The sequence below is a fragment of the Mesoplodon mirus genome, assembly GCF_964341445.2.
Source record: "Mesoplodon mirus genome assembly, chromosome: 20".
NCBI lineage: Eukaryota > Metazoa > Chordata > Mammalia > Artiodactyla > Ziphiidae > Mesoplodon > Mesoplodon mirus.
The window spans coordinates 28,698,601-28,714,454 of NC_138996.1; the positions used below are offsets into that span (position 1 = coordinate 28,698,601).

At 50.3% G+C, this 15,854-nt stretch overlaps 1 protein-coding gene across 1 annotated transcript in view; it reads left to right on the forward strand.

The window, feature by feature from the left end:
- ENPP6 (ectonucleotide pyrophosphatase/phosphodiesterase 6) overlaps window positions 1-14,973 on the forward strand; it is a 94,764-nt gene extending 79,791 nt beyond the window's left edge. Inside the window, exons 7-8 of the mRNA XM_082608780.1 lie at window positions 8,990-9,113; window positions 14,048-14,973. Of these exons, the coding sequence (XP_082464906.1) occupies window positions 8,990-9,113; window positions 14,048-14,253 (330 nt within the window). The 3' untranslated portion in view covers window positions 14,254-14,973. The remainder of the gene's footprint in view (window positions 1-8,989; window positions 9,114-14,047) is intronic.
- The last annotated feature ends 881 nt before the right edge of the window (window positions 14,974-15,854 follow it).

Genomic DNA, 15,854 nt, shown 5'->3' on the forward strand with positions numbered 1-15,854 from the left:
ACAGTCTCTGTATTTAGTGGGTAGACATAAGAAATATAAGAACTGGGGGGGACTGCTCACAGCCTCAGTTGCTCAAACTCTTGTTTTTCTTGTGAGTTGTGAGTTACAGTATCCCGAGGATTATGGAGCACGCTCCCCCCTTGTTGCAATTCCCGATGGTTTCCCCTTGCACTTAAGGTGGGATCTGAAGTCTTGCCCGTGGCTGGGCCTGCTCAGGCCCCGACGCCCCGGGCAGCCTCAGACGCGTCGCTGTCCCTCTCCTCACTCCCCGCACGTGCCGCTGGGTCCCTCCCTTCAGTTCCTCTAACTCTCAAGGCCCTTTCCTGCCTCAGATCCCTCCCGCATCACACTCCATCGGCCAGGAAAGCGACCCCTTCTCCCTGCCCCGTCGACGGCCCCTCATCCTTCAAGTTCCAGCCTGGAGGTCACTTTGTCAGAGACCTTCTGCCTCTCGTCTGAGGCAGGCTTCCTCTCCTCCCAGACCGTCTCTTTCATATCACTCTGTCTCCATTATAACACAGTGCACCTTGTAACTGCACGCTTATCCCTTTGTATGGCATGCGTGCTTATTTAATATTTGGCTCCTTCCCTGGGCCGTGAGCTCCACGAGGGCAGGAGCTCCCAGGGGCTCCGCACTCTCATTGGAGTCAGAACTTTGGTAGGTTACATGGAGCGGGCGCTCAGCAGATGTCTGTTGAATTTAGCAGATGAGTGATTTTTTTAGGTATGTGGAGTTTGGAAGAATGTACTTGAGTTTGGCAGAAACTACCCACTGAATGTCTCCACTTTGCATTTTGTTCTGTTGTCCCTATCTATCCCATATGCCAAGGACATTTAGCATCACTGGACCGGCCTCCTGAGGGCTCGTGGACCATCCTAGACATTGTGACAGCCTCAGTGCCCCCTGGTGGAGGGATGGGTGTAGAGCATGGGTGAGTGGAAAGGACCGTGAGAAAAGCACATGGGCTGGGAGAGAGAGGCCACCCTGTGCTCGGCTCAGATGCTTCCGTGAAGAGCGTGACCCTCATCCCCTGGCAAGGACAAGCAAAGAGAGGGCTTACAGAGGATAGTGACCAGGTCTTAGGGAGACAGAGGGGTGGGGCCTCCATTTAGGAAGCCTTGTTTCCATCCTTGAAGAAAGGAGCTTGGCAGGTGTGACAGTCTGGGGCTTAACCTAGGCAGGTGGCCTGTGTCTTTTGCCTCTTCATGGTTAGTCCTCTGGGAAGATGAACACCTTCAGGTTTCTGCCCCTGCAGGAGGGGAGGCCAGAGAAGGGACAGGCAGTAGTTGGAAATCTAGTCTGTATACTAAGGAGCACAGTGAGAAGCAAACTGGGGGAGCCACTGGGCAGGGAACTTGCTTGTATGATGCCAGCCGTCACACTGGATACTTGTGCAATTCCAGGTGACAAAGTCAATAGGTTTCCCTATCTTTTTTTTTTTTTCTGTACGCGGGCATCTCACTGTTGTGGCCTCTCCTGCTGCGGAGCACAGGCTCCGGACGCTCAGGCCCAGCGGCCATGGCTCATGGGCCCAGCCGCTCCGTGGCATGTGGGATCTTCCCGGACCGGGGCACGAACCCATGTCCCCCGCATCGGCAGGTGGACTCTCAACCACTGTGCCACCAGGGAAGCCCCCGCCTGTTTTTTAAGCCCAACTCAAATACCATCTCTTCCATGAAATACCCAGCTCTTCCCTCATTTCCTCCATCTTGGAATCTCACAAAACCCTGAATCACTCCCCAGGTGCTGCACTTGTTTGTCTTCTTTTGAACTCTTCCTTCCTGGGGTGGAAGCTCCCTGAGGGCAGGTCTGTGGCATCTTGACCTTCGTTTCCCTCTGTGGAACCTAGTACAGGGCAGAAACTCGGTACATGTTTGTGACATATGAATTAAGAGATGAATTCATAAATATTGAGACAGTTGTTTCTTGATTACTTGTTGACAGGTTGTTTATTTTGTAGGTTAGTAAATCAGTGACCAATTAGACAGAGAGGAAAGCTGAGTCAGGCCTTTAACTTTGGCTAATTATTAGTACCCCTAGAAGAGATTTCAACAGAAAAAAAGGTGTTGAAACCACTAATGGCAATTGTCCTAGCTTCAGTTAGCCCACAGCTGGAGCCCAAGGGCGGGTGGATACATCAGCTCTCCCCAGGCCCTACTCAGGTCCAGGGTCGAATTCCTGCGGCCTCTCCTGAACAGCGTCCACTTCATGCCATGTCCACTGTGCTCAGAAAATCAGCCAGATGCAGCCAGAAGCTGGTGAAAGATTGTGAGACAGGGTGCTTCATTTTTGATCTTCTGGACTCTCGTCTGAGTGGAGGGAAATGCGGCAAATTCAGGCTCAAGCTTCCAAGGGAGGCCCGAATTTGTCTCCAGAGGAAAGATTTACTTTGAAACTTGGCAAAGGATATGAAATGCCGGGCTCAATTCTAAGGCCTGGGGTTGAATGGCAGTTAGGCCTGAACCCAAAATATTTGGGGAAATCAAGACAAGCTGGAGAATGTGGCTTCTGAGTTTTAGTGGCAGCTGGAGTGGTTTTGTCCAGGCCCAAGTAATGGAGCTTCAGGAAGCTGGTGTTGGGGGCTGGAAGCTGCTTGCTTTCTGGGGGTGACTAGGGTCATTGGTACGCCCTGTCGGAGACCACACGGACGCCCTCCTCCCTGTTGGCACGCTTCAGTAAACGTGTCCAGGGGGAGAAAAGAGTAAAAGAAAGCCCATCCACTCAGCGCTCTCCTCAATACTTCCCTCCACTCCAAGGAATTCTGCTGCCCTTGGTCCCTGCTGATTTTGCTGTCTGGCATTTTCCATTTCCAGGATTAGGCTGCGTGTGGCAGCGGGCTTGCCAGGGTCAGACCGGGGCCTGAGGCCTGAGCAATTAAATTCTGTTCTAGAAAGAGGCAGCCTTCTAAGACGGAGAAAGAGAAACTGTTGGGGGACGAGTCTTTGCAGTGGCGCATGGCAAACACACATCTGAAGGTTCATGACCACCATTCCTGGGGGGCTCCAAGGAGTCATCCCCACAGGAAGCCTCTCGGGAGGAGGGTTTAAAATGACGATGCCACAAAACCAGAGACACAGTGCTTTGTAATAGACGCCTAGCTCAACCTTAACCCTAGCAGCAAAAGCCCAGAGCCAGCCAGACTGCGCTCCCTTCCACAAGAGTTCTAATCGAAGCCACTTCTGATACATCACTGGGTGCCTTTTCCAGCCTGAGATGATGTGAGTTTATTGCAACGTGGAGGGCGTGGGAAGTCGCTATTTCATTTGTATTAGGCCCCTCACACACCTTAGACAGGTGTTCACATTTTATTTATTGATTTTAATCGGACCAGATTTCAACTTTGTTCCCCAGTGCCCTAGAGGTGGGGTGAGAGGCCTCATCAAGAGAGGAGGAGGGGACCCTTGGGTCCCTGACCCTACTCCTCGACAGGAATTACACTTTTAGTGGCTGACACGAGGGGTGATGGTTGAAATGTTTGACCAACAGTGAACCTGGCGCCGGCCAATGAGCCTCGATGGCAGGTGGGAAAAGCCAGTCGGCCGCCCAGTTCCTCTTTGGAAAGCAGCCTGTGTGAGCGATTCCATGCTGGACTCTGCGCCTGCTGCGGGGAGGCCCTGTGCTCCTGTGTGGGACCCCACGACGGGGCCTGAGGCACAGCCTCTGACCTCAGCGTGGTGACCCAGCATAACGCGAAGCGTTCTCAGAAAACGATGGATACTCACTGAACACAGCACAGGACAGATGCAGGTGAATGACTGCCAGTGGTTTCCAGGCCAGACGATGCATCCCAGTCACCTGGGGGACGATGATTAAATAGAGTTCCTGCCTTACAGACCTGCTGAATCCAAATACCCAAAGTGGGAGCCGGGATAAGCTCAGGGCACTGTGTGCACAGCCAGGCTTGGGATCCAGCAGTGTAGACGGTGAGTTTCAAGGGGGAAGACTGGAGAGGAGGTCACCCAGATGGAGCAGGGAGACCCAGACAAGACCCCGAACGGTGCCTCTGGCCTGGGAGGGAAGCCACGAAGAACGGATTACCACCTCCTTGGCTGCCCCAAGAGAAGTCATTTTGGGTGCAAGGCAAGACCGGGAGTCCAGATGTTTTCCTGGAGCTGGAAAGCATTCCCTGCCCCCTCAGGAGTATTCTTCTCTGTGGCTTAGTAGCCATTTTCTGATCTACGCGGAGGGGAAATCGGAAGGAGGCGGTGAGAAATATACGTGCTAATATATTCCCCAAATGCAACAGTACAAAGCGAGTAATTGACCAGACAGTTTATGGAGGCAAGTGCCTCGGCCACGTGCAGACAGACAGTAACGACGACAGACTGTCCAGGCCACCCTCTGCTTCCCCCCAGCCTTCCGTCCCCGCTTCCACCCCGATCCTCATTCTCAGTGCCACCCCCACTTCTGACTGTGCTACCGAGACATCGCAGCTCAGCAGCAGAAAGGCATCCAAAACTGGCACGTCAAAGAGACAGGTCCGGGCACTTGTTGGACCAACTTCATTAGCTGGTTTGCTGATTTGGGGGTAAACAGTGAATGCAACTTTTTTTGTTTTTAATGCCAAGGATGAATGAGACAAAGATCTAGTCTAGAAACGACAAGTCTTATCTCATACGTAATCTCCTGGCTTCGCCAGTTCAGCAAGCTTCTGGTAGACATTTCATGGTGAGCTGGTAGTGGAGTGAGGCATTAAAATACAGCGCAGGCACCAAATAAACGAACCCAAGTCTATAAACATAATAACAAACATTGCTCACGGTGTTCCTCCTGTGAACTCTTTCTGGGTCCTTCCTGTGGGAAATGACGAACTAGTTTAGGGGCTCATGAAGGGGGGCGTCCCGGCACTGCTGTCCACCCACGTACAGAGGAGGGGTCCCGGAAGGTACTGGAAGGTGCTGAACAAGTGGACTTGGTGAGGATTTTATTTGAACTGACAAGAGAGTGTTCATTACAGAGCGACCAACTTGCCCCGGTTCGCCTAGGCCTGTCCTGGTTTTAAAACAGGAAGTTTTGCATCCCTGGACCCCCTCAGTCCCCGACAAACCGGGACAGTCGGTCACCCTGTCGGACTGGCACAGCCTCGGGTAGACACCGCCTCACTCCTCCCGACAGCCTCACGGTGCCTTCTTCTCACGCTCTCCCCACGTGCGGTCACTACACGAGGTCCCCTGGCCTCGCAGGGCCTCCTCTGTGTCAGCCCTCCCGCCACTCAGAGCTCCCTGGGGGCCGCTACTGGGGAGCCGCACGGCTGCCGGCGCTCTGCGCTAGAGCCTTCTGGTGGCCTCCTCACTCCCTCTCTCACACACACACACACAGACTCACGCTCACACTCGCTCACACAGACTCACGCTCACACTCGCTCACAGACTCATGCTCACACACAGACTCACGCACACACACTCACACACAGACTCACGCTCTCACACAGACTCATGCTCACACATACACACTCACACGCTCACACACACACAGACTCACACAAACACAGACTCACACACATGCTCACACAGACTCATGCTCACACACGTTCACACAACAGGCTCACACATTCACAGACTCATGCTCACACACACGCTCACACAGACAGACTCACGCTCTCACACACACGCTCACACACAGACTCACGCTCACACACACGCTCACACACAGACACGCTCACACACAGACTCACGCTTACACAGACTCACACACGCTCACAGACTCACACGCTCACAGACACACACTTTCACACGCTCACACACATACAGACTCACGCTCACACACACACACACTCACACACAGACTCACGCTCATACACAGACCCCTCTACCCTCGCTCTCCTGGAGGGTTCGGGCACCTCCCTGGGATGTCACTAGGCGGTGCTGTGTGGCAGCCCCTGGGCCTGGTAGGGTCAGGAGGGGTGAGGCTCAACCAGTAGCTTGAGGAGCCCCTGTCTGGGGACTGAGGTCTGGGGTGCTTCACCCGCAGGGCTGCCCCTGTGTGGTATGTGTCACACGGCTGCATAGGCCTGCGCTGGGATGCTCATGTGGGGATACAGAACCCAGCGAAACGGTGAAAGCCACCAGGAGAGGACAAGGAAGGAAATCATCCCTGCACCTTCTTGAGGTTAATTACATAATGTAATTAGATTATGTCATGTAATCCATTCAATCACTTCGCTTCTCACATAACCAGCCAGTTTACTATTACTTTTTAAAATCAGTAAGAATAGTTGTTTCACTGGAGCAACCTGTTGTGTTAATAAGAACTGGTGGATTGACCTATGATCAGACAGATCCCCAGTTACCTTCAGGGCTGAGATTTTCTGTTGCTGTATGTTTGTAATTGTGGAATTAAGCTGGAATTTTAAAATCAGTCCTCATCTCTCTTCCACCTGTCCCTTGGTCATGGGACACATATGCCCCATGGGGTTCATGATTAGTGACATCTCTAGTGATATGTTCTACCTAGTTCTTCAGGAATCACTAAAGACTGTGGTGGGGGGGAGCAGCATGTGAAATTAGCAAACGAAGCTAAATTGGGATGGGTTGTGATCATCACCACAGACAAATAACAAAAAACAGTATAAGTCAGAAATGCAGTAAGTTAATAAATATATTCCTGTTGAAAAATACAAGCTACAGCTGGAGAAGGCGGGATGGGGACGGTGGAAATTCAGGAAACAGAGTCAATGAAACAGTGTGATTTGGAAAGCGGTAATGCCAGGGAGTGATTTATGGGGTGAGACTGGATGGGTGTGCAATGCGATATGACAGCTAAATAAGCAAAGGAGGGCTCGACCCTGCTGCACAGGCCCCGAGCGCCTCGCCCCGCAGCCAGTGGCATCTGGTGACCATCCCCAGCCATCTATCGAGCACCTACTGTGTTTCGGGCTTAGCGCACCGCCAGGTTATCCTCCAGAATCTCTGTGAGGCAGGTATTATCACACCCAGCAAGGAAACTGAAGCTTGGAGAAGTTACGCAGCTCGCCCGGGATCACAGAGCTGGAAAGTGGCAAACTGGAATTTAACCCACATCCTATTCCAAAATCTCATCTCCATACTCTGTAACTGGCCACCACTCAGTGAGTTAAGAGGCAAGGGACAGGGACAGCCCACTGTCCAGTGCTGGCAGGAGCCCTGCAGCGACCTCTGGCTATGGGGTCCTGGAAGGCACATGAGGATCAGGAGACTGTCGACCTGGGTTCCAATCCCAGCCCTGCCTCTCAACAGCTGTGTGACTTTAAGAGTGTCACTTAACCTCTCTGTGCCAAGGTAGGAAAAATAATACCATCCACAGTGGGAGGTGGTGATGATTAAGTGGATGCTGGGGGAGGCCCTTGGTGAACCGTACAGCACACAGAATACACGTGTTGTTACGAGTCTTGTGAGCCAACCTGTACATCCCTGGTCCTTGAGCTCTTCTGCTTCCACTCAGTCATCACGACCAGTCAGTTCTACCTCCTGCGTTTGGAAAACTTGTAATATTAAACCCTGTGCTGAGCAAGAAGATGACTGGAATATCGGAAATGAAGGCTTAGTCCGCCAAGAAGGGCTCAGATTGTGTCCAACTGGCTGCAGCCTCCTTAGGATTTGCAAAACCTTCTTTAAGCTTGTTGTCTCTCAAGTAAGCAGCTGCAGTCTAAGAAAATTTAGCTTTGCAGGAAAGAAGGGTGACAGGGCAGTGACAGTTCTGGAAGCCATCGTGAGTGAAGGATGGTCGAAGAAAGTGAAGGTACCCAAGGCCTGGAGCGGAGGGACACGGGCGCCATCTTCAAATGTTGACTCAGTGGAGAGGAGGGGACTCGTATGCTCCGAGTCCCCCCCCCCGGAGGACGGGTGGTCCCTGCGGTGGGCGCCCCTGGGATTGTGGTAAGCCGGCTGCCTCGGGGCTTCCGTGCTGTACTAAAGAAACAAAGTGATTCGATTAGACGCTGTGTTTTCCAGCAACAATTCTCCCATAGCAATTGGGTGTCCTACCATTCGATTCAATTCTGACATCACCCCAAGGTAGAGCAGACACACTTTAAGGGGTCCCGTCCCACAAGACTGCCTGCACATCTGAATTCTGGCCGCAAGTCCTGGGTCCTCAGGCTGCCCACTCTTGTGTCCGACTTGGCTACAAATGTGAGGGTTCTCACAGCCCCCCTTCAGGTTCGATAATTCACTGGGATGAATCACAGCACTCAGAAAGGTGCTATAGTTATGATTACAGTCTTATTACAAAGGATGCTACTCAGGGACAGGCAAATGGAAGAGAGGCACAGGGCAAAGTATGCGGTGAGTGGTGCAGAGAACCCGGGCCCTCTCTGGGTGCATCACCCTCCCATCACAACAGTGTGTTCATTAATCCAGAAGCTCCCTGGACTACGCTGTTCCTGGGGTTTTATCTGGGGTCTCATTGCGATGGCATATGGGTCATTAAATCATGGCCACGTGACTGAACTCCATCTTAGAGGTCACAGGATGTGGCTGAAAGTTCTAGCCCTCTCATCCTGTGGTTCATTCCTCAGGTGACCAGTCCCTCTCCTGAAGCTATGTAGCTCTCTACCCCAACGAGTCATCTCATTAGCATAAACTCAGGTATCAGAGCAAAGGGCTCATTTCGAATAACAAAACACTCCCATCACTCAGGAAATTCCAAGGGTTTAGGCGTTCTGGGCCAGGGAACCCGGGACAAAGGCCAACTATGTTTTTTATTATACCACAGGTAGACTTTCATGTCCCTTCTGTCTCTGACACGCTATACTTAGTGACTCTAAAACCGCTTACGAGGTACAGTCCAGCCCGATATAAGAAGATACCTTGAGAACTAGAGCTCTTTGGCAATTTAATGGGCCGTCTCCAAAGGTCTGAGCTACCTGGAGTAGGAAGTGATCCAGCTGAGGCTGGATGACCCTGACTGAGACCGCTGAGCAGGAAATCCGCTGGGTGGCAGTTTGGACCGGATGCTCACTCATCCGGATGTCTGGACACAGGGCGATGTCAATGCCTTGCTTGATTTCAGAATCGAGAGACGCTTCCATTCTGGATGAACAGCACTGGCAAGAGGGAAGGCTGGCAGCGCGGATGGCACGGATATGACAACGAGCTCAGGGACATGCGGGGCATCTTCCTGGCCTTCGGACCCGGTAGGAAGACATGACCCAATTCTCTTAGTCACCCCTTCCTAAGGAAGCGCCAGCCAGCGGGGGCTGACGGCACTAGTAAAGCTGGAGTGATTTCTTTATGGATCCTCTTTATGAGCAAAGCTGAGCAAACCCAGCCGGTCTCCATGAAGTGTCTTTGGCTGGCTGGCTTTCAAATGCTTCTTGGTTTTGGCAAACGTGGCCAAATACTTTTCCTTGTAAGTTTTAAATCTCGAGCGCAGTGAAAAAAATGTTCCACATGTTTATGATTCATTTTTTACTTAATTCATCAAAATGTTCTCTCACAGCCATCTGATGTCCAGGAAAGCTTATCAGGCACCAGGTTGCTGACAGCTGCGCGTCCTGAGGTTGACGCGATCGCTTCACAGGGTCCGACTCTTCCACAGTTCCTCCCTGTCCAGAGCACCCACCCCTGTGCAGGTCATTCGGTTTAGGGCCCACCAGAAGCTAGGATGTGCTCAAGGGCAGGCTAGGAAATGATTCTGTGACTACTTTGAGAATGAGCCAGAACGACTCGGGATGTCTTGGGTGAAAGCAAATTTACTGCGCCTTCCTTGACCTACATTCCCAGGGCAGGAAGAGAGGGGAGATGGAGAGAGCCTCTTTGGTTATTTGCTTTAATAAACACAGCACTGTAAAAAAAAAAAAAAAAAAAAAAAAAGAATACACTGGACACTAAATCCTAAATAATTTATATGCAAGGTGCAGCACATTTCACACTTCATTTTTTAGGATAACTGGGGCCATGAGTGCAAGCTCTTGAAAATGCAAAGTTTTAGCAAATAAACTTTAAATGCGTTTTAAAAAAAATAAAAAATAAACACAGCACTGTAAATTCACATTTTAGAAAAGTTTATCAAGCACTCTAAAGATCATACTACTACCTGAATACCCCCTTTAAAAAAAATAGAGTAAAAAGCAGTCAACCGCCATCAGCAATCAGTGGACTGGCTCATGAGCTACTTACTAATCTTCTTCCTTCCTGCTGTCCACACTCCTTATTAAACACAATAAGCTTCACCAATATCCATATTCCACGTTCCTTTTTCTGGATGTTGATCAAAATGTTTCAGCCCATGAAAGTCCATGCTTTCCTTTCACATTATAGGTTAGAGATCACGCCTAGAAGCCGTGCCCTTCTCCTTGATGTCACAGGACAGAGAAATGTGTCAGCCCCCTTCATCCCATCCGCCTCAGGTCACTCTACCCACCACAAAGTAGCTGCTGAGAACTACAAGGTGCCAGCTACTGCACCCTCCTTGGGCGCCTCTGGGAGCATGAGCTTAGGGAACATGTCAGTCCAAATCATTGCCCACGTGTCACCCAGGTTCCCGTGTCCTTAAGGAAGCATCAGCACCAGTAACAGCAAACATTTATAGAGCACAACTGGGGTCATGACATTGGCCTAAGACAGAGTTCAGAGGCTGCCCCAGTATGACGCCATCAACCGGCAACGGTTAACAGACCCTCCCTGTTAGCCAAGCCCCGGGCTAGAGCTGCGCAGCTCAAAAGCCGAGTGAATTCAGGACGGAGCCTTGAGGATGTGGAGGTGACAGCTGCTAGATCAGGTTAGAGACGTTCCAGGGCCATGGCCTTCATATGGGGGAACATTAGCCAGCAGGGCTTTCATTCAACGACATCGCCTCCTCTTTCCCCAGAAGAGAGGGATCAGATCATGAATGCGAAACAGTTGTCAGCTGGAGTGTTTATGAGTAAGAGTCTCGGGCAGATTTTAAAGCAGGAGCTCGTCTAGCATCAAACCGAAAATTTTAAACAAAGTACCCAAAGCTGCAATAGCTTAAATTCAGTGGGGAGATTTTGTCCATTAGCAAAGGCCTCCATCATACGTTCCTTTAAAACCAAAAGCCTAAGTCTTCTATAGACAGAAAGACGACCCCTGATGAGACTGGACTGGGCTAATTGCAAAAATGTTTCCAGGCAGATACAGCCTTGAGAGCCTCCCACAAACCATCAGGTTTCTGGCTCTAATTCTCATGAAAGATTGAACAGCTTTACACACTGACTGTTTACTCAGAAGAAAATTTAAGAGCGAGGCCTTTAATAGCCATCTAGCTGCACTTTGAGATAAAGGTACATCCCACCTGATTAATTGTAGGTACTTCTCGCTCATGGAGGACGCTGAGCATCGCTGCGGCTGCCCAGATACAGCTTTAGAAGTCAGTAAGTCTGGTCCAGCTAAGAGAAAGGGAAATAATTCTGGAAGATAGCCTCTCTCTGGTTAATCCCAGTTTCTAATTTGAACAACCTAATCTTGCCGTGGAGAACTCCACATTCGAGATAAGACAGCAGGAGTGATTCAGTGAGCTGCCAGCGAGCTAGCAAGCCTCACTTGGAAAGCAGCCCAAGGTGGTCAGGCACAGCGGGAGCCTCCAGAACCTTCTCTCTTTAGGAGAAACAGTTTAAATATCCAAAAAATGTAAACCCATGGAAATAACTTGGATTCCCATTCCAGGTTCACACACACCATCTTGAGCTAGCAGGGCTTGTCTGGCCTCTCCCAGTTGGGTCAGGTATTGTTTTGCTGTTCAGGAATTTTCTAGAAGCTCTCATTCCAGTCTGGATCATCTCTGCACTGGGCCCAGAATCCCAGCCCTGTAGACCGGGAAGCCGTGAACCAGATGCAGTGGGAAAGAAACCCCAATTCTCCTTCCTGCTTACATGTACCAGATTTGATTTTGTACTTTCAACATAAAAAGATAATCTTTTCTAACTTTTTTTTTTGGTCAGTAGAGCTTGATCTCAAATTTTCTTGCCAAATGATAAAGAAGGAGATGTTTGAAAGGCTGGGGACGGCTGTCTTGGATATGCTATTGTCTGCCACCCTCCCATGTGACAGGACATGGCCACCAGGTGATGTGGCAGGATGATCTCACATCCAGGTCCACGGCAAGTCAAGAGGGAGAGGAGTCGCTCCCACATCCCTGGGACAACCTTGCCACTGATTTCTCAGCTGCAGCTGATTCTCCTCTGGGGAAGCATTACCACCACCCTCTCTAATTGTAGTGTTTTCCTTGATATTGGAAAGGTTGGCATTCCAGGGCAGCCTCTACATTCTCCTTTCCAGGGAGTTCTGGATTTTATTTTATTTATTTATTTTTGCGGTACACGGGCCTCTCACTGCTGTGGCCTCTCCCATTGCGGAGCACAGGCTCCGGACGCGCAGGCTCAGCGGCCATGGCTCACGGGCCCAGCCACTCCGCGACGTGTGGGATCTTCCCGGATGGGGGCACGAACCCGTGTCCCCTGCATCGGCAGGCGGACTCTCAACCGCTGCGCTACCAGGGAAGCCCTGGATTTTTTAAAGTAAGTGTTTACCCTGAGGTGATGCTGACTCTTACCCTCCCTGCCCTGAAAGTAAAGCGAACCCTTCAAATAATCTATAGGGTGAATATTCTCAGTCCATACTTTCCCTTGCTGGGCGTTTATTCTGTTACTAATAACAGCTCCCATTTATTGAGCACATACAGTGTGGCTGGAACTAGGATTTAGGCGCCACCTCCATGCCTGTCCCCTGAGGTTACCCAGCTAGTAAGTGGCCACAGGCTGGATGTAGAGCCCGTGAACCTCTTTATACTGACTTCAACTTTAATTCTTCAAAATAAGCAAAACCCGTCACTTGGGAAGTTGCCCTGGGTCTAACATACGCTGTGGCAGAGTTTTCAGCGTATAGCTTCCTTCTGTATTTATAATTGCAGGGTTAATACAAGAGTAGAATTTGGTGTGGACACTTCTGGGCTATGTTGCTGTTTGTTTGCTTTTTAAATCAAGTATATGTGATCATTTTAGCAGAGCAATTATAAAGATTATTTTCTAAGATAGAAAACTTGGCTTTACAGCCCCCAAACTACCTGTTTTTAAAAAACTTTTTTTTAGAGGGACTAAAATCACATGCATGGGCCTTTATTGATGGATAAAACTCCTTCCTGAATTCAGCTTCTTAAGTTTTGGGTACTTTGTTGGAAGCTCTGGTTGGGAACCTTAAAGTGAAGCTGCTTATGAATATTACTGAAGTCTCATACTCACTCTTTAAACAAACACTTTTCATTCAGCATCTTTTCTGCCTTCTGTGGAGAAAGAGAGGGTCCACTTTGGACTGAAGTCCCTCCTTCAGCACCCTTACTTGCTATGCTGTGAATAGCCAGCCAGGCCCTCGGGGGCCTGTGTCCCCGTGGAGTCTGGCACAGCCTTGGGTAGAGGCACAGCCCTCTCCCTCATGAGCTCCCTTGAGCCTTCACTCAGGTCTCTGACTCCACTACCAGTTTCTTTATTTTCCCCACAGCTAAGTTACTTTATCTGCCAGTGAAAGGCTCCCAAGGAGACCGTTGCTATTGCTTCTGAATTAGGCACACTGAGAAAACTATATAATTTCTGGTTCCATCCAGTCCTGGGACCTCCATGTGGCAGGAAAATGGGAAACATTCTTGAACTGGGGAGCACCCAGGCTAACCAGCCCCTGCCAGATAGGTGGCCTGGAAGAAGAGTATGCAGCTGGATTGGGTCTGGGGAGCCCGGCAGGACAGTCAACCTTCTGTGACCACAGCAGCTCCGCAGTGCTTGCAGAAATGAGCAGCTTCAGATGGCCCTTGGGTCCCCAAGGAAAGCTCTGTTGTCACAAGGGAAGCACAGTTATGCACAGAGAGAGTTTGCTGTCTGATCTGTCTTTCAAAGAAACATCTCCACGAGCCATAGAAAGCAACCTCCTATCATAACCTAGAACCTCCCAGATTTCCTTCCAGGTTCACAATCCCTTGGCCAGGCCCCGTGGACGAGGCGGATTTTCCAGTCCCAAGCTGCCTGGATGCTGAATGTAATTCCTCCACATTGTGACTCCATGCCTGTCTCTGCCCTGCCCAGGAGTGACCGTGACAACTCGTTTGCTTGCCTTTCCCTTTCAGATTTCAAATCCAACTTCAGAGCCGCTCCCATCAGATCCGTGGATGTCTACAACGTCATGTGCAACGTGGCAGGTGTCGCCCCCCTGCCCAACAACGGGTCCTGGTCCCGGGTGACATGCATGCTGAAGGACCCGGCCAGCTCGGCCCTGGCTGCACGGCCGGGCGCCTGCACGTTGGCCTTGGTCCTGCTGGCGCTGCTGTCCTGAATGCCTAGCGCAGTGTGTACCGTGCCCCATGGGGGAGGCCTTGCCGTTTCCTGTTTCACTAATAGCTTCATCAATTCAATCAAGGCCATACAATTGTAAATGTATTAGTCTTGGATGGTTCTATACATAAAAGTCCCTATTTCTTAAAAAAACAAAAACAAAAACACTTTGCTTTTTCCGGAGGTAGGGAAACTCCTAGCTTTTCATTTGTTCAACTATAGGTTATTTTCTCCTTTCTTTCCATGTACTCAGATGAACTAAGCAGGGCCTACCCCTGTAGCGACCAGACCTTGGGCGGGTATTCCATGGAATCCGGCCCCTCTCTGTCCTGCTCTGCACAAAGCAGGCCCTTGTCTGTGCCCTGTCTAAACCCGGGAGCCCCCCTCAGGGTCTACGGCCACCATCCCGTACGGCTCCTTCTGTCTGGGACAAAGGAGGCCCCTGCGAAGCAGTAGCTGCTATTTCTAACTCAGCTCGTGGGGTTTCTTCACCTTATACAAAGTCCCAGAAAGGGCGTATCTGAGCTTGGCTCACCCAGCAATCAAAATCAATGGGAACTGCAGAATTCACGGAACAAAGTGAAAGATGTGCATTCCTTCCCAAAGTCTGAGTGCACGAAAGTTTCTCCCTGCCTGAAGGAGCAGAAAAGTTTCCAATAGATACGAGCTCCTGTGAGCCTCCTTGTAGCGTATCGTGGTGTGAACATGCACACGGCAGGCGCTGGGTTGCCTACACTCAGAGTGTAGACACGAGCGACCCCTGACATCATCACGGGCGGGGAAAGGGGTGTCTGGCTGACGATGGTGTGGACATCCTTAAAGAAATCTCACGTCATTGCTTGAAATGGTGATGCAATTAAGCGTAAGTTTGATGCACCAGTGTCCTGGAGCACTGCTTATTCAACAGCCACAGCAAAGTGGACCCCTGAGTGACCCAGAATCCCAAGGAAAATGGTGGGGCGCGGGGAATGGCGGCCACATGATGGAGTCACATCCCAGTCGCTAACCACTGAGCCACTGGATTAGGAAACAGTCTGGTCACAGTGCCGCCTCAGAGACCTTAAGAAACCCCGAAGAAGAGGCACTGAGCCTGAGATGAGATGTTTTTAGTTCAGTCTCCAAGTTTGCCGTAGGAGCTCTTGTTGCAACACAAGGGATAACTGCGTTTCTATATGATCAGAGTCATGTACATATGTCATCGCATTAAAAATGAGTTTGCACTAAATGAGGCACATCTGCAAATGAGGCTTTTTGTCAGGAAAAGGCAAAGGATCAGGTCTCGTCAGGACGATGGAGCCCTTACGTGTTGTTTACCTTGAAAAATGAAAATCTACGCTCACCCTGATTCAAGAAGGTTGGGAACCGTTCCTGGGCCTTGAATCATGAGAGCAAAGGATCACTGCTTAAAAATACCAAATTTATCTTCACAAAAGATTTCTAAGGATTTATGTCATGGGTTTTTAAAGTGCCAGCAGACCATCAAATCAATTGGAAAGGGGAATCAGCCTTTGTTCTCCGGCTGAAAGCCAATTAGTGCTTTCGGAACATTGGCACTGGTTGTTGAAATAGGCATCTACTGTTCAAAGTTTTCTTTCTCCTTAA